This window comes from Mustela nigripes, unplaced genomic scaffold, assembly GCF_022355385.1.
Source record: "Mustela nigripes isolate SB6536 unplaced genomic scaffold, MUSNIG.SB6536 HiC_scaffold_148, whole genome shotgun sequence".
Lineage (NCBI taxonomy): Eukaryota > Metazoa > Chordata > Mammalia > Carnivora > Mustelidae > Mustela > Mustela nigripes.
In genome coordinates this window covers 8,588,536-8,611,410 of record NW_026739562.1, presented here as the reverse complement: position 1 = coordinate 8,611,410, position 22,875 = coordinate 8,588,536, and the positions used below count along the sequence as shown (strand labels likewise).

Sequence of the window (22,875 nt, the reverse complement as noted above, 5' to 3'; positions counted from 1 at the left end):
CCCCTTTGCCCATTTTTTAATTGGGTTGTTTATTGTTGAGTTTTAAGAGTTGGTTTTTTTTTTTTTAGAGTGGCTCAATTCCATGACCCCAAGATCCTGAGCTGAAATCCAGAATCGGGCACTTAACCAACTGAGTAACCCAGGCACCCCTTAGGAGTTCTTTATAGTACTTCATTTCTGTTTATTAGGAATAATATTTCACTGGTATGGACTTACCATATTTTTCTTTTCTGCTCATTAGTAGATGGACATTTGGGTGGTTCCCATTCTTTGGCTATTGTGAATGTTAGTTTGGTTTCAATTTGCTGGGTGTATTGAAAACAGTACTGCATTCCTCTAAAGAAAACATTCCACCTTTAAGTTACCTGAATTTTCATGAAATTGTTATGTTTTATTCTATATGTATTCCATTTTATACTGATTCTGACGCTCTTTATTACTTCCTGTATATATTCTGAATGTTCCCAAGGCCTTTGCTTTCCTTTGTGATAATGGGTAGTTAAAATTTGCAGATAGAGACAAAGTTCAGCTTTCAAACAAGTAATGACTTTAATGATCCCTTCTCCAAATGTTCTAGAATTATAGTCAGAAATTTAGAATTCATATGAATTATAGCCATCATAGTCCACCATCCTTTTGTTTTTATTAATCTCAAGGAAAGCTTTTCTTTTTCTTTTTCTTTTAGATTTTATTTATTTATTTTAAGTTTTTTATTTATTTATCAGAGGGGCGGGTGGAGAGCCAGCACAGGCAGACAGAATGGCAGGCAGAGGCAGAGGGAGAAGCAGGCTCCCCACTGAGCAAGGAGCCCGATGTGGGACTCCATCCCAGGACGCTGGGATCGTGACCCGAGCCGAACTGAGCCACCCAGGCGTCCAGATTTTATTTATTTATTTGACAGATACAGATCACAAGTAGGCAGAGAGGCAGGCAGAGAGAGAGAGAAAGAGAGGAGGAAGCAGGCTCCCCACTGAGCAGAGAGAGCTTGATGTGAGGCTTGATCCTGGGACCCTGGAATCATGGCCCCAGCCGAAGGCAGAGGCTTTAGCCCACTGAGCCACCCAGGCGCCCCAAGGAAAGATTTTCTTGATCAGTTGGTAGAGCCATCTCAATGGAATGTAGGCTTTGGGGCAGGGTGTCAGTGAGGGGGTTGGATTGCGTGAATAATTCCAAATTACAATTATAGTTAAAACTATAGTCATTCCCTTCTTATTCAAAGGCAGGTTAACAGTGTTTTAAAGCCCATTTGGGGAGTTAGACTTGATTATTAGGCAGCAGCTGATAAGGGATGATACCCCTTTAAATTTTAAATTTATTTATTTTTATTTTTATTTTTTAAGATTTTTATTTATTTCACAGAGAGAGAGAGAGAGAGAGAGATCACAGGTAGGCAGAGAGGCAGGTGGGGGTTGAGGGGGAGAAGCAGGCTCCCTGCAGAGCAGAGAGCCCTATGTGGGACTCCATCCCAGGACACCGAGACCATGATCTGAGCCGAAGGCAGAGGCCCAACCCACTGAGCCACCCAGGCGCCCCTAAATTTAAATATCTAAATTACATAAGTCCTTTTGGAGGCAAATGAACTTGTTTTTCATATTATGCTCATTTACTCTTTCTATTTTTTCTTTTTCTTTTTTTTAAAGATTTTATTTATTTAGCAGAGAGAGAGAGTACAAGCAGGGGGAGAGTGTGAGGGAAAAGTGGGCTGATTAGAGGCTGGATCCCAGGGTCCTGAGATCATGACCTGAGCCAAAGGCAGACATTTAACCAAGTGAGCCACCCAGACGCCCCTATTCTATATTTTCTTTCTTTTTTTTTCTCTTTATATTTTAAGTGAATTAGGTAATCATGAAGATAAATATTATTATTTATAAAGTTTTAATAGTTTTCACTATAGATAACCTAGAAACCATATATAGATAATTTGTAAGAATTTCACCAAACTAGGATTCAAGAAATCTCTCCTAGACCAGTCTTTCCTACTTAGATGACCTTAGGTAAGACACTGAACCTTTTATTTCCCTATATGTAAGAAGAGGATAATTAGGGGCACCTGGTGGCTCAGTCGATAAGCATCTGCCTTCAGCTCAGGTCATGATCCCAGCGTCCTGGGATCAAGCCACATATCTGGCTCCCTGCTCAGTGGGAAGCCTGCTTCTCCCTTTCTCTCTGCAGCTCCCCCTGCTTGTGTTCCCTCTTGCTATGTCTCTCTGTGTCAAATAAATTAAAAATCTTAAAAAAAAAAAAAAAGAAGAAGAAGAGGATAATTATATTTGCTTTATCCCATGTTGTTTTTTGTGGTTTTTTGAGCATTGTGAGAATAGAGATTAATGAGACAAAAAATGCCCTTGTTCAAGGGAATCTTACAGTTTAGTAAGAACAAGCTGCATAACTAAGAATAATATAGAAATGAAAGAAAACTCAGGGAGGTAATAAAACAGTGTGCTTGTACGTATATTGTGAAATACATAGAAGCAGTTAAATGTCTTCCTCACTGGAATCTCAAATTAAAAAAAATTTATAAATACTTGTAAAATATAAAGTACTATTGAGATATATGATTGGTATGAGCTGTTTTAAGTAGGAACTTTGGGACTATTGTAAATAGTGCCCTAAAGTCTGTGAAGAAGCAGGAGATGCATGGTCTTGCCCTCAAATGTTAATTAGACCAAGAAAGGTTTAAAAGAAAAAGCAAAAGCCCTAGTTTCAGTTCTTTATTTGGTCAATGTATACATAAAAGTAAAGAAGGTAAAGTGACTATAATAAAACTATAAATTGTCTGTATATTATGTGGGGGTGCCTGGGTGGCTCAGTTGGTTATGTGTCCTCGGGTCTTGGTCTCATGGTCATGAGTTTGAGCCCCGTGTTGAGCTCCACGCCTAGCTTTTTAAAAAAGGCCTATACACTATGTGTAATGTATTTTATTTTCTTTCCTTTTCTTAGATTATATTTGTAATGATTTGAGAGAGAGATCACAAGCAGGTGGGAATGGTGGAGGGAGAAGCAGACCCCCCCCTGAGCAGGGAGCCTGACTTGGGACTTGATCCCAGGACCCTGAGATCATGACCTGAGCTGAAGGCAGACCCTTAACAGACTGAGCCACTCTTCTACATTCACTCTGTAAAACCATTCTTTACACTCCTTATATCTCTAAGATTCATCCGTTTTCCTCTATCTGTACTGCTACTACTATCCTTAGGTTCCAGGCCCCCATCATCTTTCATTTAGACCACTGTATTCTAACTGATTTCCTTCCATTGTTACTGCCTTCCAAACCATTCTTTATATTGCTTTTTACATGTATAGCATACAGTGTTCAAAAATGTAAGTTTGAGGGCATATGTAGTATTTCCTATTTACAGTCCTTCAAAGTTTCATTTTACACTTGGGGTAAAGTCCGACTTCCTTAACACTGCTCACAGGTCTGTCCAGGGTTTGATCTTGACTACTTTGCAGCCTAACTTTACACACCCTTGCTTTCTGTGTTGCATTTTATACTTTATAAAGTATACTTTATATACTGAATATATATACTGTATATATTCAGTATACTTTATACTGAACCTTTTCAGTTCCACAAACCACTATAATAAAAGGAGTTAGAATAGGTGCTATGGCAGTTTCTAAACTCTTATTATCTCCATTTCTGTACTTGTCTCCCACATGTTTGTGAGCCAGCACAAGCTTTTGGACCACATTTTGAGTAGCTTTGAACTATAGTATACACATGGATGAATTTTACAAATGAAATACTGAATGAAAAAAGGAAGTTATGGAAGACAACACAGATAATATTTTTCTAAAGCTCACAAATAAACACAGTTAACTTTATTGTTTAGGGATGTGTGACTGTGACTGTGGCATAGAACTAAATGGACTTCAGGGAAGTACTTCTGTAGGAAGAAGGATGGGGTAGGAAAGAAATGTACAGGTGCAGTAATATTAATAGTAATAGTGTTCTAATTTTTCGACTGCTGGATGTTAGGTCATTGGGTCAATTTTATTGTAATGCTTCATAACTCATATTGTGTATATTTTCTTGCATATGTAAAAAACTAAATTCTAAAGTTAAAATTAAAACAATTATCGGAGAAATTTAGTGGATAAGTTTTTTTTCTTAATATATCAATCCTAGAAGAAGACAAACACAGAGCTAGAGTCCCCAGTGCCACATTTATAAACAATCACTGTATTCACTATTTCAGTGGCTGAGGAAGTTTTGATATGAAGCAAGCCTTTCCTTTGATTAGAAAGAAGCAAAGCCTTAAATACCATTTTTAAAAATTCAGGCAATAAAGTAGTAGAAGCCATTTCAGAAAGCATAACATAATGGCATTTAAATTTTATATGACACAGTTAGGCTGGATAACCTTTTACTTCATGTTTATAAAAGCGACCAACAAGGAAAAAAGAAGAAGTTTTGCAGTGAACTTAAAGAATACTGACAGTCAAATACTGACAGTTCACATTCTCTTGGTTGGAAAATGTTTTGAAGACTTTCATCAAGTATTTGTCTTTAAAAAACAAAAACAAAAACAACAGATAAGAGATATTGCCTTTGCAGCTCAAACTTGTGCCAAGAAAGTAACTTTGGAGGTTTTCAACCCAGGCTGCACATTAGAATCACCTGAAAACTTAAAAAAAAAAAAAAAAAAGAAGAAGAAGAAAAAAAATCTATGGAGATGAAATTTACATAACATAAAATTAACTCTTTTAAAGTGAACAATTCAGTTGCATTTTGTACAGTCACAGTGTTGTGCCAGCACCTCCTCTATCTAGTTTCAAAACACTTTCATCATATCACAGTGAAACTCCTTACCCATTAAGCAGTTAACTTCTTATTTCCCAGTCTCTCCAACTACTGGCAACCCTAGTCTGCATTCTATCTCCGAGGATTGATCTGTTCTGGACATTTCATATAAATGGAATCCTCCAACATGGGACTTTTTTTGTGTTTGGCTTCTTTCACTTAACATGTTTATGAAGTTCAACCGTGTGGTAGCCTGTGTACCAGTACTTCATTCCCTTTTATGGCTGAATAATAGTCCATTGTAATTACACCTCAGAATTTATTCATCCATTGATGGAAATTTGAACTGTTTATTGCTTCAAGTGAGCAGCGCCACTATGAATATGCATGTGCATGTACTTGCTGGAGTACCTGTTTTCATTTTTTGGGTTGCAGAGCCGTATGATAATTCCATGTTTAACTTTTTAAGGAACCACCAAATTGGTTTACGTGATGGACGTACTATTTTCCATTCACTTGGGGAACTCCAAAAATACACAGAGCTAATAATGTTTATTGTATTTTACAGACATATTAGTGTACAGTTACTTGAAATTTTTAAAAAGATGGATCATGGGATGCCTGGATGGCTCAGTTGGTTGAGCGTCTGCCCTCGGCTCAGGTCATGATCCCAGGGTCCTGGAATTGAGCCCCACATTGGGCTCGCTGCTCCACAGGGAGCCTGCTTCTCCCTCTGCCTGCAGCTCCCCTTGCTTGTGCTCTCTGTCAAATAAATAAATAAAATCTTAAAAAAAAAAAAAAAGGATGGATCATTCACTAAAGAGTTTGAGAAGCACTGTATAGTTCTTTCATTTAAACTGCCATATAATATTGCATTCAATATACCACTATTCATACATTTCTGATGAATTTGTAAAATGCTTTAAGCTTCTGGCTTTTATGAACAACATTGCTGTGAATATCTAGTATAAGATCTTCTGAAAGAAGTTGGTATCAATTCCTAAGGTAGATACCCAGCAATGAAGTAGAGTATGTACATCTCCAACTTGGGTAATGCTTTATACTTTATAAGCTGTTGTACTATTTAACAATATTGTTAATACTATTAGTAGTAGTACTATTATTACTTTTTACTATACTACTTTATAAACTGCTGTACTAATTTATCTTCCACCATTGCTGCAGAATCTCTATTAAAGTTTGATTCATTCTCTAAAACACACAGCTGTTGTTCTCAAGGTTCCAGGGGTTTTGGAGAGAAGTCTTAATGAAAATTCCACTTACTCTAATAAGTGTAATTCTTCGACTATATAGTTTTCACTGGGATATTCCCTACATGTTGATGGGAGGGAACAGGATATAAAGAAAGAGGCATAGACTGAATCATAATGTGATTCCAGTTTTGTATTTCAGACAAGTTGCATAAATTTTATGAGCCTAGTGTGTAGAGAAAATATCTTTCTTTGATGTAGTTGCTGTTAGGACAAAGTGAATCATCAAGTTTAGCAAGAACACAGCACCCGATTCATAGTAGACACCATCAAAGTACATATTCATTAAACAAGTATTTATTGAAGGTTTATTTTATGTCGCATTGGGACTGGAAATGGAGAGATGAACAGGATCCCTTCTATGTTATTTATAATACTGAACAATAGGAAACAATCTAAATGTCCAGTGTTAAGATTGGTAATTTTGGTATATTTATAAAATGAAGTGCTATGTAACCTTTAAACATCATGTTCTCAAACATGGGAAAATGTTTGTGGCTATGTAAAAAAAAAAAAAAAGATTACAAGAGGATTATCCCTGTCTCTTTCATATAATTTATATACTGCATGTTCATTGAAAAACCTCCAGGGCCATCTGGGTGGCACAGTTGGTTAAGCCTTGAACTCTTGGTTTGGGCTCAGATCATGACCTCCTGTGCCCACCTCACCCCCACCAAGTAAATAAATAAATATTTAAAGAAAAGACTCTGGAAGGATTCATACACTTCAGTGTTCATCATCGTTAATAACTGGTGGTAAATTATTTTAATACTGTACTTCCGTACGTATTTTGTTTAACTTCCAAATTTTCTGCAGTTGACATACATTACTTTCATAATCAGAAAAGAAAGGTGTTATCTAAACGAATAGCATAAAATTGTTAAAGGAATGTTGACTATAAACCTAACTAAAAAATGATATAAAGTTTATAGAGGAATGGTTCATTTAGGGGTTTAATTTTTTATTAGTTTATGTAATCATACTGTCTAGAGTCATAATTACCAGAATTAGGTAGACAGCTGGAAAACACTGAGATTTTTACATATTGATTATTTTCTAAAGGAATTTTAGGTTAACGTATGTATGACTTTCTTTGAAACTCTTTTCTTGCCCTGTTAAAGGCCAGGAAACTCAGCTCTTTTATCCTGGCTTTGTCATATACCTAGGAAGTTCCTATTTGGGAAAATATATAAGTGTCTTGTCTTTTTTTTTTTTTTTTTTTTTAGGTTTTATTTATTTAAGTAATTTCTACACCAAGTGTAGGGCTTGAATTCACAGCCCTGAGATTAAGAGTCGCATGCTCTACAGACTAAACCAGACAAGGCGCCTCTCATTTAGATTTTTTTAATGTTAATTTCATGGGGTTTTGTTCTCTCTCTTTTTTTTTAGATTTTATTTATTTGACAGACAGAGATCACAAGTAGGCAGAGAGAGAGGGGGAATCAGGCTCCCTGCTGAGCAAAGAGCCTGATGTGGGGCTCAATCCCAGAACCCTGGGATCACAACCTGAGCGGAAGGCAGAGGCTTTAACCCACTGAGTCACCCAGGCGCCCCATAGATTTTTTTCGTTAACTTTTTTCTTTCACTTTTTAAATGTTCGATTAATGGAATTAAATGGGCATTTGACCAAAGAAAGAGCTTTTTTACTCTTACTGGTATATGCATGCTAAAATAATAATCTCAGAAAAGTCATTTTGTCTTACAAGACAGCTTGATTGTAAACTTAACTAGGTACCGATTTCTCTCTGACCAGGAATTACTCTTAATTTGAGGAGAAACTGGAAGCACAATGGGAGATGACAGTGAGTGGATGAAATTGCCGGTTGATCAGAAATGTGAACACAAGGTAAAACTTTCCTGGAATTCAGATTTCAGTGTCATTGGCTTGTTTTTTCAGCAGTTGACCCTCTGTGGTACAGTATAGAGTTGCCCTGATGATTACATGATCCTGCTGAGAAGCAACATGCTTTGGAGACAGTTGCAGTAGGGATGATTTCTCACTTTTTTTAAAGATTTTATTTGAGAGAGAAAGAGGTCACATGCTCAAGTGAGTGGGGTGGGGGATAAATCTCAAGCAGATGATGTGCTGATCGCAGAGCCTGACATGGGGCTCCATCTCACAAGGCTGAGATCATGACCTGAGCTGAAATCAGGAGTCGGGATGGTCACTTAACTGCCTGAGGAACCTAGGCGCCCTTGATATGTCATTTTTAAATCGTTACATCTTTAATTGTAATTTACCTATTACAAAAAAGGAAGAACTAATACTTGGATACAAAGTGAGATACGTTTATAGTGACCTGTTAGGAACTCTAGATGGCCTTGAATGAATATTGCAAATAAAAAAAAAGTTTATAAACTAACCAAAAAAAGTTTATAAACTAATCTTCTTTGAAAACTCTGAATTTCTTAACCTTTTTTTGTTTCTAATCATGGGGTCCTGTATTCCGATTTACCTGGTAGAGGGCAGTCATCCCACCCCACCCCCAATTAACAGAAGATAATAATATCATTAAATTGTGTTTTGTTTCAAAATTCTTTTCTTTTAGCTCTGGAAAGCAAGGTTAAGTGGGTATGAAGAGGCCCTGAAGATCTTCCAGAAAATAAAGGATGAAAAGAGCCCAGAATGGTCCAAATTTTTAGGACTGATTAAAAAATTTGTGACTGATTCCAACGCAGTGGTTCAGTTGAAAGGATTAGAAGCTGCACTTGTTTATGTTGAAAATGCCCATGTAGCAGGAAAGTAAGTTGTTTCTTTCCAGCTATTCTGGTAAAACCCTTGTCTGGTGCTGCATCAATTAATATATGTATGTTTGTGGATCATTGTCCTTAGTTATTAGCACTTTTAGAAGATATTAATTTTCTTACTTGCATAGCTCCTTGGTACTTGTTTTTCATTTGGTTCTTATCTACTCTCAGAAATCTAAATGGAACATGAGATCTCTAAAGAACAAATTAGAATTGAAATACCTTAAGGTTTGATGAGCAAGTTTCCTTTGGAGCCTTCCATATGGGATTTAACTTTAAACCAGAGGGAAAAATCTCTACTAAGTTTTAGAGGAAACTTCAGGGTGTTAGCAAAGGAATTAACAGAATTTGAGTGGAAAGCATTTGGGTAGTACAAAAATCTCTTTCTACAAGGCTTCCCAGCAAGGTGATCTAAGAAACATGTCTTTCTCTCTGTGGTGATTAGGCATTTTTACCTCTTAGGAGAGGTGTTGCTAATTAAACAGCCTCTCTGACTCCTGGCCAGTTGGACGTGTGCTGCAAATGATCCAGGCTTCTAATCACCCACTCTCCCATACCTCAGAAACCTGGTTTTCTAATGCTAGTCTTAATGTCATTGAAAGGAACTCTCCATAAAAAGGGGGTGGGGGCTCAACTTAATTGCACGAGAAATATATACTTGACTTACTTCAAAGATTATACCAATAATGACAATCATTAACCTGACAGTTTTGTTAACAGTATTACTGAGTTTCCCTTGCCATTAGTGAAAATGTTGCTTTTTTTTAAATTGCATTTTTCTTCTGATACCAGAAACTTTTTTGATGAATACATGTAGCCCCAACCCACTCAGTTCCTCTGAGTTCCAATGGTACAGGTTTTATTTAATTTAGAAAAAAATTGAAAGCAGTAAAGTTACTATAAAATCTTGCCAAGGAATCAGGAGCAGCCCTTTGTTATTAAAGGTACATATCCATCTCCTCTGTGAAGAAATTCTCTTGTTCTAAGAAATGCTTAAAATGACCTTTTAAAATTTTTTCAAAAAAGCAAGACTCTGTAATCCTATTTTTAAAAAATACATCTGTATGGATGTCTATCTGCTCTTGCTTGTAGAGCGATAAATCTGGAAGGATAGGTACCAAATAGTTGAAAGTAGTTTTCTCAGGATAATGGAATGTCAAAGGATTTTTGCTTTTTTATTTGAATTTTCTACATTTATAAAGAGAAGATAAGGTTCTGTGTCATTGCTTGGTGTGACATGTCTTAAACTTTTATGGTTTGTGTAGGTTTGTCTTTCATGTTCTTGAACATAAATGAAAAAAACTCATTTACTTTATTTCTAAGCCTTTTAAAAAGTATTTGTCATGCCCCCCCATGACCTTTTCTAGTTCTTTCTACTAAAGTGTGTTTTTGAGTGTAGTGGTGGTTGTTTGTACTCTATATTACAGAACCACAGGTGAAGTTGTGTCGGGTGTTGTAAGTAAAGTGTTCAACCAACCCAAAGCCAAAGCCAAGGAGCTAGGCATTGAGATTTGTCTAATGTACATAGAGATTGAGAAAGCCGAGGCTGTGCAAGAGGAGCTCCTAAAAGGCCTGGACAACAAGAACCCCAAGATAGTAGTGGCCTGCATAGAAACACTGAGGAAAGCCTTAAGGTAAGACTTGTTGCTTTAGTTCTCTGCCCTAGAATATCTCAACTGAGTTTGAGTTCCTGGCATAAATAGAAATGAAAACTGCTGGACTTGGCGTGCCACACCAACCAGGAAAATTGACCTGGGAAAGTTAAAGTCATTCCTCAAGTGTGGCACTTGCTATTCAGTAATCTTAGCCTTCAAGTAGTGTTGCATAGTTATTTTATCTAAATCCCCTTCTAATGAAGATGAACGGGGAGATTTCTGACCTGTTTTCAAATTAGGAATTGGCGTTTTCATGGAAAAACACTCCTCAGGATATTTAAAGCTTGTTATCCTCAAGCATATGTACGAACTTTGAAATGTTGGCTAAAGATTATTTATTTGCTAAAGCAGACCTTTGTTTTGATGCCTTTTTGTTTTTTGTTTTGATGCCTTTTTATTAAAGTAGAAGTAAATGCTCTATGCCTCTAAATAGAACCACAGCAATAGCAAATAGAAAGTAATTTTTACTCTTATGCAGTAAGTTATTTTCAATGCAAAAATTTCTTGTTGTTTGGCAGTGAAGTTTTTCATGAATGAAATCTCTTTCAGGAACAAGTGGCTGTAATTTGCTATGGAACTCTGACTTAGACAAACCACTGTTTTGTTCCGATTTGGCAGCCCTTCTAATCTGATATCCTGTCCCCATTACTATCCACATGAGAAACTTTAGAAAGCAGCTCTAGTGAAATCCTAAATGTGTGACCTATGAGAGTGAAGACCATCCCAACTCAGCTCCCTTGCAATTTTGTGTATGACCTACTTCTTGGAGAAGATGCTTCCTTTGGTGTTTATCTTATGTAGAAATACCCAAATTCCTAAATTTTGTTAAATGATCCTGAAATTATAAGTTTTAAACTTTTACATTGTCTTTTGCTTGGTTCATAAATTTCTTTTATAAAATTTGTCTTCACTTAGATTTTTGTGTAATATTTCCTCATTTCAAGCCTAGTACAGTATAGTGGGTGTGGTTTTATGAGTAGTAAATAGTGTGTTCAATCTGTCATCTTAGAAATTTATTGATTGACTTGGTTATCAAGACTATGCTTATCTCAGGGTGCCTGGCTGGCTCAGTTGGTGGAGCATATGACTCTTGATCTTGGGGTTTTGAGTTCAAGCCCCATGTTGGGTGTAGCGATTACTTAAAAATAAAATCTAAAAAAATTTTTAAAGACTGTGCTTATCTCCATAGATATGTTCTGTCCTTAGTAATGGATCTCTTAATGAAAATGTGTATTATGCTTATAATCAGCCTTTAAAGATTTTATTTTTATTTGAAAGAGAGAACATGAGCAGGGGGTGGGGTAGAGGGAGAAGGAGAGGCAGACTCCCCACTGAGCAGGGAGCTCAACATGGGGCTTAGTCCTGGGATCCTGAGATCATGATCTGAGCCAAAAGGCAGAGGCAGATGCTTAACTGACCGAGCCACCTAGGAACCCCTGTAATCTGCCTTTAAACTAGAAGTTGTTTTTTTTTTTTTAAAGACTTTATTTATTTGACAGAGAAAGAGATCACAAGTTGGCAGAGAGGCAGGTAGAGAGAAAGGGGGAAGCAGGCTCTCTGTCCCAGGACCCTGAGGTCATGACCTGAGCCGAAGGCAGAAGGTTAACCCACTGAGCCACCCAGGTGCCCCAAAACTAGAAGTATCTAATTCATAATGCTGTAAATTCTAATTATTTTACTTTTATGCTGACTGGGAAAATAAGTATAGAAAAAGAGCAAGTTAGGTCTTCCTTCAGATGTTGTAGTTTAGTTCTATCCCTGTGTGATTCTTTATTTGTCCTAAGGCATCTCAGAATCTATCGTAGAAATTAGATAGCTCTCTGGGACCTTCAAGAACCTTGAGGCCAGGGGTGCCTGGCTGGCTCAGTCTGTTAGGCATCTGCCTTTGGCTCAGGTCATGATCTCAGGGTCCTGGAATCAAGCCCTGCATCAGGCTCCCTGCTTAGTGTGAGGCCAGCTTCTCCCTCTCTCACTCCCCCTGCTTGTATTCCCTCTCTCACTGTGTCTCTGTCAAATAAATAAAATCTTAAAAAGAAAACCTTGAGGCCAAACTGTTCAATCCTAAATTCCAGAGCTTCCTCAGAGTACTCAAACTACTTGTGTTTATGAGAGCTTCAGGAAATCAGAAATGTTCTGTGGCCCCTAAAGCAGGCTTCTAGAACCCATAGGTGGTTTTCTTTCTTTCTTTCTTTCTTTTGTAAGATTTTATTTATGAGAGAGAGAGAAAATGAGCTAGCACATGCAGAGGGGAAAGGGCAGAAAGAGAGGAAGAAGCAGACTCCTTTGAGCAGGGAGTCCTACTTGGGCCTCGTGATCCCAGGACCCCGAGATCATGACCTGAGCCAAAGGCAGATGCTTAACCACCTAAGCCACCCAGGCGCTCCCATGGGTGGTTTTCTATAGTAATATATTTAGTAACCAGATTAAGTTTTGTTTAGTTATCCGTTTCCCATGTGGACCTCTTCTGTAGGTTTGTCTTCCATCTTTCACTAGGCCAGGATAGTGAAACAAAAAAATCTGATAATTTAAAATTTTAAAGGAAGACTCCAAGATCCCTGATGTTAGGTTCTTCAGGCACAGTGTGGAGTGTCCTGTTTCATAACCCTAAGTTCTTATTTTTCCTTTAGTCTTAAAGGTCAACTGAGCCAAATTAAAATGTTCTTTTCTATTAAAGGGGATTTTAAAGGAAATCTTGGAGATCATCTTGTTTATTTTCATGTTATGATATCTGTATTTAAACTATATAACCACATTTCTTTTTAAATATCATTTCTGAAGGAGAATATTTTCTGTCTCCTCTAGCCTTTTGGAGTATGTCAGTAGCTATTACTAAAATTTTTTGTTGCATTTGTGTACAGGAGATAAATTTATACACATTAGATAAATAAATAATGTAGTAGATAAATAAGTTGACCCTTGAACACCACAGGGGTTGGGGTACTAGCCCCCATGCAGTCAAAAGTCTGTGTATAAATTTTGACTTCCCCAAAACCTAACTACTAATAGTCTACTGTTGACTGGAAGCCTTAGAGATAACCTGAACAATCAATTAACATATTCTGTATGTTATCTGTAGTATATACTGTATTCTTGTAATAAAGTAAGCTAGAGAGAAGAAAATGTTATTATAACATAAGGAAGAGAAAATACATTTACATTTTACAGTACTGTACTGTAAAATGCCTATGTCTGAGTGGACCCACACAGTTTGAACCTCTGATGTTCAAGGGTCAACTTGTATATGAGTTCTGCTACAGAATGTTGGTATTGTTTCATAACCGAATCCCTCTTGCTCCCGAATTTGTTATGCAGAAATGTTAACAGTGACTCAGAAAGCTAAATTTGGCCAGTTAGGAACTTAAAAATATAAAATGTAACAAATACATAAGGTTAAATGTACTACCTCTTTTTTTTTTTTTAAGATTTTATTTATTTATTTGAGAGAGAGACAGTAAGAGAGAACATGAGCGAGGAGAAGGTCAGAGGGAGAAGCAGACTCCCCATGGAGCTGGGAGCCCGATGTGGGACTCGATCCCGGGACTCCAGGATCAGGACCTGAGCCGAAGGCAGTCGTCCAACCAACTGAGCCACCGAGGCGCCCTGTACTACCTCTTTAAAAGAAGTCAGAATGCAACTGTTTTCGTGAAAAACTGAAGCAAAGAGAGATATAGGTTGCCTGGAGTTATAGCTGATAAGCTTCGAAGTCAAGAGTGAAACACATGCTGCCGGGATTAGTGATCTGTCAAGTTCAATGAACCACCTTAATCATAAGAACTATTAAAAATTTACTGCAAGGGGCGACTGGGTGGCTCAGTCCTTAAGCTTCTGCCCTTGGTCCAGGTCATGATCCCAGCGTCCTGGGATTGAGCCCCGCATTGGGCTTCGTAGAAAGCCTGCTTCTCCCTCTCCCATTCCCCCTACTTGTGTTCCCTCACTGTCTCTCTCTGTGTCAAAGAAATGAGTAAAATCTTTACAAACAAAACAAAAAAACTTACTGCAATTAAATTTCACTCATCTAAATATTTCGATTTTAGTCATCTAAATAAACTGATTTATGTTTTTAATCTTCTATATGTATATACATGTATATTTAAGATGTTATACAGGTTTGGTCCTTTATAGATTTGAATTATCCCTAACCTGATTACATAGGTTAGTTTTAAGATTTTTATATTCTGGACCCTAGGCATTAAATAACATTCTTAGAAGAGTGATATCTAAACATAGATGTTAGAAATTCCTTTTTTCCCCCCTGCCTTAAAAAAGCTCAACTATTACTATATAATAAGTACAGAAGTATGTTTTAGTGAATGAAAGCTAACGCTGCCCAAATATATTGAATGTTGACAAGTTTGGTTTTTTTCTACCCAATGTTTTATTTCTAGTGAATTTGGTTCCAAAATCATCTTGCTTAAGCCAATTATCAAAGTGTTGCCAAAACTCTTTGAGTCTCGAGAAAAAGCTGTTCGAGATGAAGCAAAACTAATTGCTGTGGAGATTTACAGATGGATTCGGGATGCTCTGAGACCTCCATTACAAAATATAAACTCTGTCCAGGTGAGGCACAGAGTTTTTTGGTTGTCTTTGCATAAGACTAATATGACGGTGTTTCCTTCCTGTTGTTGATATTCTGTCCTTAAAATTACTATTTTTCGTTCTTAATTTTGAAATCAGTTTTTTTTATTTTTATTTTTTCTGTTTGGACAACATGCATTTTACCTGTTCTTTATTATAATTGGTTTTAGAGACATTATCTGATATAAATATATCTGAAGTCATGAACTAATTAGTGTCCTAAAAAGTGGATTTTATTTTTTTTCTAACTGCATAGACATACATCTTCAGTAGTAATATATCAGTTTATGTTACCAAGGTATAATTTTTTAAATTTAAATTCAGTTAATTATCATATATATTATTTGTTTCAGAGATACAGGTCTATGATTCATTAGTCTTATATAATACCCAGTGCTCCTTACAACACATACCCTCCCCAGTGTCCATAACCCCAGTTACCCTACCCATCCATCCCCCTCCCCTCCAGCAACCTTCAGATCGTTTCCTAAGATTGAGAATCTCTTATGGTTTGTCTTCCTCTCTGGTTTCTTGTTTCATTTTTTCCAAATGTATACACTTTAAATGTGTCCCTCCTTTTTGGCCTGTTAGAACCACATAAGTAAGAAATTAGGTTCTGATGTTAGTAAATATTAATGTTAAGTACGTTCTCTAAAGGTGAGGATGTAGGTATGTTTTAAAATATATTTTATGATATTTGTAGTTGAAAGAACTAGAAGAAGAATGGGTCAAATTGCCAACAGGTACTCCTAAACCAAGTCGATTCCTGCGTTCCCAGCAAGAACTAGAAGCTAAATTGGAACAGCAACAGTCAGCTGGTGGCGATGCTGAGGGAGGTAAGCCAGTTTTAAACACTGGTTTCTGTGAAAATTAGCAAGAACACCCCTACCTCAAGAACCTATGTTTACTAGGCACATTTTGTAGGACTGCCATTTAACAATATATCAGTCATTTATAGCATTAATAACTGATTCCTTCTATATCAAGATTTCATCAGGGTGTGAAAGGAGTGGTAACTATTTGCTAAGTAAAAACCTTCCATCCATTTTTAAGGTTTGTTTTGTTTTTCCCCTGGAAGGTGGTGACGATGGTGATGAGGTGCCACAGATAGACGCTTATGAGCTTTTGGAAGCAGTAGAAATTCTTTCCAAACTTCCCAAAGATTTTTATGACAAAATTGTAAGTAATGGTAACCTTCTTTCATTTATTTCATTTAAAATAGTTCCTTGATTATAATTAGATTGTTCTGCTGAGCCCTTTTCCTAGTACACCGCTTTGCACCCCGTCTCTTCTCTAGTAGTGTCAGTCAGTCCCCGTACTACTGTGTATGTATACCTGCTACAGCACTTTCTTTTAACACATCTGGCCAAAACCGAGATCATTATTCTTGCCTTCTCCTTTATACTCATTGTCTCTCTGGTTTTATCTTTAAATATCTGTCAAATTCGGGTGCCTGGGTGGCTCAGTGGGTTAAAGCCTCTGCCTTCGGCTCAGGTCGTGATCCTAGGGTCCTGGGATCGAGCCCCGCATCGGGCTCTCTTCTCTGCTCGGCGGGTAGCCTGCTTCCTCCTCTCTCTCTCTCTGCCTGCCTCTCAGCCTACCTGTGATCTCTGTCAAATTAATAAATAAAATCTTAAAAAAAAAAATCTGTCAAATTCATCTTTTTCACTCCATCCCACTGCCACTACTTTACCCCAGGGTTCCTTGATCTTGGCATTGTTGACATTTTTTACCAGATAATTCTTGGTCCGGGGGGGCTTTTCTATGCTCTGGAGGATGTTTAGTAATATCTCTGCCGTTTACCCGCTAGATATCAGTAATACCATTCCTCAAGTCTGACAACCAAAAATGTCTCCAGACTATGCTAAATATACCCCAAGAGACACAATTATCCCCAACTAAGAAACAGTCTTATCCCAGCCACCATCATCTCTTGCCCTACGTGCCATGGTAGTCTTCTTGTAAGACTCCCTGTCTCTGCTTTTGTCTCTTTCCCATCACATTTCCCAGTGTAATCAAAGCTGTCATTTTTTTTTTTTAAGATTTTATTTATTTATTTGACAGAGAGATCACAAGTAGGCAGAGAGGCAGGCAGAGAGAGAGGAGGAAGCAGGCTCCCCGCCAAGCGGAGAGCCCGATGCGGGACTTGATCCCAGGACCCTGAGATCATGACCTGAGCCGAAGGCAGTGGCTTAACCCACTGAGCCACCCAGGCGCCCAAAGCTGTCATTTTTGAAAATAAAAATCTGCCCATATCATTGCTTCACTGAAATCCTTCCAGTGGCTTCCATGAGATTAATATGATGTCTGAAGTTATCCTATAGCCATTGAGGCCACCTAAGGCACCTTTTAAGTCCCTGCTTACCTTGCCAGCCTTACCGTCTCTAATTCTTCTCACTCTGTGCTCCTGTCATCCTGCACTTCTGCCAAAATCACGTGTGCCACACTCACCACCACCCAGACTCTGGATTTAATATATGCTGTTACTTCTGCCTGTAACATTCTCCTGAGTCACCCCATAATATTTCTTCATCCTCTAGATCTCACCTTAAGGATCACTTTCAGGGGAGATCCTAGCTGGCAGCCTAAAGTAGGTTGAGTCCTCTTGCTATGATACCAAAGCAGCTTGAACTTCTCTTTTCATAATGGTCATGACTTAGTAGTTATTTAGTGCAGATTTTCCTAGCTCTGCTGGCAAGTTCCTTCAGTCCCCCATTAACTTCTGATTAACAAATACTTGATAAATTAAACTACACTGTCATCTTCTCCAGAGTGGCAAGTTTGTCACCTTTGTTGTATCCCCAATTCTTTCAGATAGTGGGAATGCAAAATTACCGAATGATTGCTTGATCTCTAGTGGAGTATTTTCTACTTTGTGGCCATAAAACAAAACAATCAGCATTGTACCACCAACATATAAAACTGATCACCAGGATTAGAGCAATTTTGGTTGTTGGTCATATGATTGTCTTTTTCTGATCTTTTTAATGTTATCAGTATGGAAATTCCTTTCTCCTGTAGTTGTGCCACTATGAGATATGCTAGAAACACTTTCTAGCAATGTTTCCTGTTTAAGACTTGCTTACTAGCATTTGCCTAGAAAGTGAGAAGGAAGTCTATGGCATCCCATTCTTTTGCTTACAGAACCTTAGGGTTATGAAATGTTATGAAAATACTTAACCATGTATGGACAGAATTTTATATATATGAGCAAAATATTCTGATGGGCTGCCCAGATTTGCAGTTTTGTTTTTTAACCAGTTTCTTTAAAAACTTTCTGAAAACAAAAAATAATTATATATCTTTGAATTAGGAGCATGCAAGAAATAGACTTATTTTTTTTTATTTTGCCTCCTAATTACTGTTCTATGAGTAACCCATTCTGTGTATTGCAGGAGGCAAAAAAATGGCAAGAGAGGAAGGAAGCTCTGGAGGCTGTGGAAGTACTAGTGAAAAACCCCAAACTGGAAGCAGGCGATTATGCAGATTTAGTCAAAGCATTAAAGAAGGTAAGTGAGGGGACGCCTGGGTGGCTCAGTCGGTTAAGCCGCTGCCTTCAGCTCAGGTCATGATCCCAGGGTCTTGGGATCGAGTTTTGAATCAGGCTCCTTGCTCGACAGGGAGCCTGCTTCCCTCTCTGCCTTTGCCTGCCACTCTGCCTACGTGTGTGTGCATGCATGTGCGCTCTCTCTCTCTCTCTCTGACAAATAAATAAATAAATAAAATCTTTTAAAAAGAAGAGGAGGAAGAAAAGTGGGAAGAGTGTCAACACTGGTAACCTGACAACAGACCAGGCCTTTGAGTTTCTCCCCATCAGTCATCTTTTTTTATCACAACTACATTTCCATTTAAGGAACACTATCAGTCGTTTTCTAATTATAGGCTTACCCTTGTAAAGGATTGTTTAAAATGCCTGCCCTAGGTTAGTTTGGAGGGATTGATTTTCAGTCTTTATTTATTATCATTTTGCTTTATGTGGTCTAGTAGCATATACGAATCTCAAGAAAAAGAGGGTCTTGGTGATGTAGAACCAAATATTCTAATTTTATAGTTCTATAGGGTGAACTATTTAAATTGGCTCTATTTAATGGGACAGATGTTAAATATGAAGAACATTTTCCCATTAGATAACAAATGATCCCACATTGTATATCTGCATGTAAAGTGAAGGATGTGTGGTCATTATAAAGCAGACAAGTGTTGGGGCACCTGGGTGGCTCAGTAGGTTAAAGCCTCTGCCTTCAGCTCAGGTCGTGGTCCCAGAGTCCTGGGATCGAACCCTGCATCGGGCTCTCTGCTCAGCAGGGAGGCTGCTTCCCTTCCTCTCTCTCTGCCTGCTTGTGATATCTGTCAAATAAATAAATAAAGTCTTAAAAAAAAAAAAAAAAAGCAGGCAAGTGCTAAGTAAGAAAGAAATGCTTTTAGGAAATAATTCTTTGTTTTTGCTCCTGGTTGATAAATTTGTATGTAGTGGCTTTTCATAAAATCTGAAAGTATAGATCAAATACTGCTGGTATAGTTATATAGTTTAAGAACAAACTCTAAAGATATATTCTTGAATAGAGAAAATTTTTTAATTTGCTTCTTCGGCCTAAAATTACAGAGGATTAGAATGGTGTGGGGAGTTAATCCCTAGTTGTATGCACATGTATGTACAGTAATTCTCATTATTCATAGTAGCCATGTTCTTTAAAGTCACCACAACACTGAGTTAGTGAATATTGACCCAATTGCTGCTAAGGAAACACAGGGCTAGGGTTCTCCAACTCTTTGGTCTCAACATTTTGATCTATCAGTCAATACATAACTTGTTTTATTCTCTTTGAAGAGGTCTCAATATATATTATTGATCCATTAACACTGAATTCATGGCCAACAGCACCATAACTCGTGCTTGAACAAAGCTTATCTAACACAAGTAATTTCTGTGTCAGGCCTTTTTGCACTTAGGAACACTTCAGCACTACACTCAGGGGCCGTTTCAAACAGTGAAAGCACCAAGAAAAATTACAAAAATGGGGAAAAAAATTACAAAAATGGAAAAATGAAATAAGAAGGCAGTGTTGCTTCGTTCATTCTCAGCTTGTAAAGTGCACACCAGGCAACTCAGATTTTTCACAGCTCTGTGCTTGTCCATGAATGACTAGGAGAGTGATTCGAGTATTGATTCAGGGGGTGATGATGTTAACAAGTAGGTGAATTCGCAAATATAAAATCCGTGAATAATGAGGATGGGCTGTGTTTTCTTATAGTCCACTTCCCATGCTTTCCTCCAAGTGAGACATGGAGGCAGAGATATGATTTTTCCCAATCTTGTTTAGTCTTCAGTCTTCTAATCTTGAAGAGCCCCAAACCCAGGCAAGATTAATTAGAAGGTAGTTGTGTAGAGGGAGAAGATTTCACCAACCTGCAGCATGGGAGGAAGGATAAAAGGTAGAAAGGCACTAAGAGAGGGAAATGAGATTCTAGTGGCATTGAGAACTTAAGATTCTCTCTGTAAATTTCAGTGTATAATTTTTATCTCTAGTCTTATTACTTGTCCCTGAATTCTCAGTGCCTCAGATTAAAGCTTTTATTTTTGTCTTATCTAATGATACAAATCTTTTTTTTTTTTTTAAGATTTTATTTATTTATTTGATAGACAAAGATCACAAGTAGGCAGAGAGGCAGGAAGAGAGAGGAGGATGAAGCAGGCTCCCTGCTGAGGATGAAGCAGGCTCCCTGCTGAGCCCCCCGATGTGGGGCTCTGGGGCTCGATCCCAAGAGCCTGAGATCATGACCTGAGCCAAAGGCAGAGGCTTAACCCTCTGAGCCACCCAGGCGCCCCCATAATGATACAAATCTTAATTGATGTTCTCCACATGGGTTTTCTTAGGACATTAGCTGTTCAGATAAATACTGTTTTGTGATTTCTCTTGGCATTTGAATATAAATAAACTCTTGTTATATTCTTTACAGAGAGGATATGGATTTTATATTTGAGTAGTCATAAACAATAGATTTCTGTGAGAAACTTCTCCCTCTTCCCATGGTGGAGTGGGGGGGTGATTAAAGGCTTACAAACAAGTAAAGAGAAATTTAATTTTGTGACTAAAATATTTAAAACAATGAGAAGTTAACCTCAGTTGTATACATAAACCAGGAACAAGGCATTTTAAAAATTTTTATGTGATTTTACTTGGATGTAAACACAAACTTCATTTCCATATTATGGTGACTTAACAGAGACTTGTCAAAAATGGGGAAATGAGGAAATGTAAGAGAATGAGACTGAATAGGCTATAGATGGATCCCTTATCCATCCATAAATGGTCTCTTTGCTCTGTTGACTCTATCAAGTAATCCCACTAAGCTCCCAGTTTTTTGCCTTTAATGTAAGTAATGCAGAACTACTCATTTTGAAATTCCTTTTGGTATTCTGGAAATTATCTCTATTTTTTCTTTATTATTTTTATTAACATATAATTTACTATTTGCCCCAGGGGTACAGGTCAGTGAATCATCAGGTTTGCACACTTCACAGCACTCACCATTTCACATACCCTCCCCTATGTCCATAACCCAACCACCCTCTCCATATCCCCCCTGGAAATTATTTCTTAAACTGTCTTCTTTCAGGTTGTCACATGGCTTAGCATAGTCTGTGGGCTTTGCTGTTTTCACAGGAAGTTATAGTTCTTTCATTATATATATATCTTTCATATAGTTCTCTCATTTATAAGATACTTTCTCCCCTACCCCTTATGCTACCTTCCCCCCAATATCTTCTTTGACTTGGCCAATTACCTGTGGATGCTGGTAGATATTTTAAATCTTTAAGGTTTGAGTTTTCAAGGTATTTTATTGTATATGCTTGCTAGCTTGTTTTTTTTTTGTTGTTGTTTTTTGTTTTTGTTTTTGTTTTTGTTTTTTTTTTGCTTGCTAGCTTTTTTTGTGGTATTAACCTTTTTTTCACTTGGGCTTTCTACATTTACCCCCCCCTTCCTGTTTATATTCATTGTAATTTTATAAACATGGTGGATTTCATTGATTTCTGATTTTGTCATTGAGTGTTTTGTTTTAGTTACTATTAACTAGTGGCTTAAATTACTATTGAAAATAAATATAAATTGATAATTATAGCTGACCCTTGAACAACACAGGTTTAGACTGCATGGGTCAGTTTACATGTAGATATTTTTCAGTGAATACAGAACAGTACTATAAATGCATTTTCTTTATGATTTTCTTAGTAACATTTTATTCTCTCCAGCTTTATCAAAAGAATATGGAATATAATACAAATATAAAACATGCGCTCATCAACTGTTTATGTTATCAGAAAGACTTCTGTAGTAGTAATTAAGTTTTGGGGGAGTCAGAAGTTATATGTGGATTTTTGACTACAGAGGGGCCGTCGCTGCTGCTAACCCTCAACATTGTTCAAGGATCAACGGTGCTTAAAATAATTTTGTAGGCCTAGATTTGTGGGAGAAGTCCCAGCACTTTTCTTTTTTAAGATTTTATTTATTTATTTGACAGAGAGAGAGATCACAAGCAGGCAGAGAGGCAGAAAGAGAGGGGTAAGGGCGCTTGGGTGGCTCAGTTGGTTGAGCAACTGCCTTCGGCTCAGGTCACGGTCCCGGAGTCCCGGGATCGAGTCCCGCATCAGGCTCCCAGCTCCATGGGGAGTCTGCTTCTCCCTCTGACCTTCTCGCCTCTCATGCTCTCTCTCACTGTCTCTCTCTCAAATAAATAAATAAAAATCTTTTAAAAAAAAATAAAAAAGAAAGAAATAGAAGGGGAAGAAGGCTCCCCGCTGAGCAGAAAGCCCTTTGTGGGGCTCCATCCCAGGACCCTGAGATCATGACCCGAGCCAAAGGCAGAGGCTTAACCCACA

The 22,875-nt window shown here is 37.6% G+C and overlaps 1 protein-coding gene across 4 annotated transcripts in view; it reads left to right on the top strand.

Annotated features, from left to right (window-relative positions):
* LOC132008464 (cytoskeleton-associated protein 5) overlaps positions 1 to 22,875 on the top strand; it is a 106,848-nt gene that overhangs the window by 28,911 nt on the left and 55,062 nt on the right. For all 4 annotated transcript variants that reach the window (XM_059387112.1, XM_059387109.1, XM_059387111.1 and 1 more), the window contains exons 2-8: positions 7,772 to 7,864; positions 8,568 to 8,761; positions 10,194 to 10,400; positions 14,807 to 14,978; positions 15,700 to 15,832; positions 16,075 to 16,175; positions 18,392 to 18,505. In XM_059387112.1, coding sequence (XP_059243095.1) covers positions 7,808 to 7,864; positions 8,568 to 8,761; positions 10,194 to 10,400; positions 14,807 to 14,978; positions 15,700 to 15,832; positions 16,075 to 16,175; positions 18,392 to 18,505 — 978 coding nt within the window. In that variant the 5' untranslated portion in view covers positions 7,772 to 7,807. The remainder of the gene's footprint in view (positions 1 to 7,771; positions 7,865 to 8,567; positions 8,762 to 10,193; positions 10,401 to 14,806; positions 14,979 to 15,699; positions 15,833 to 16,074; positions 16,176 to 18,391; positions 18,506 to 22,875) is intronic.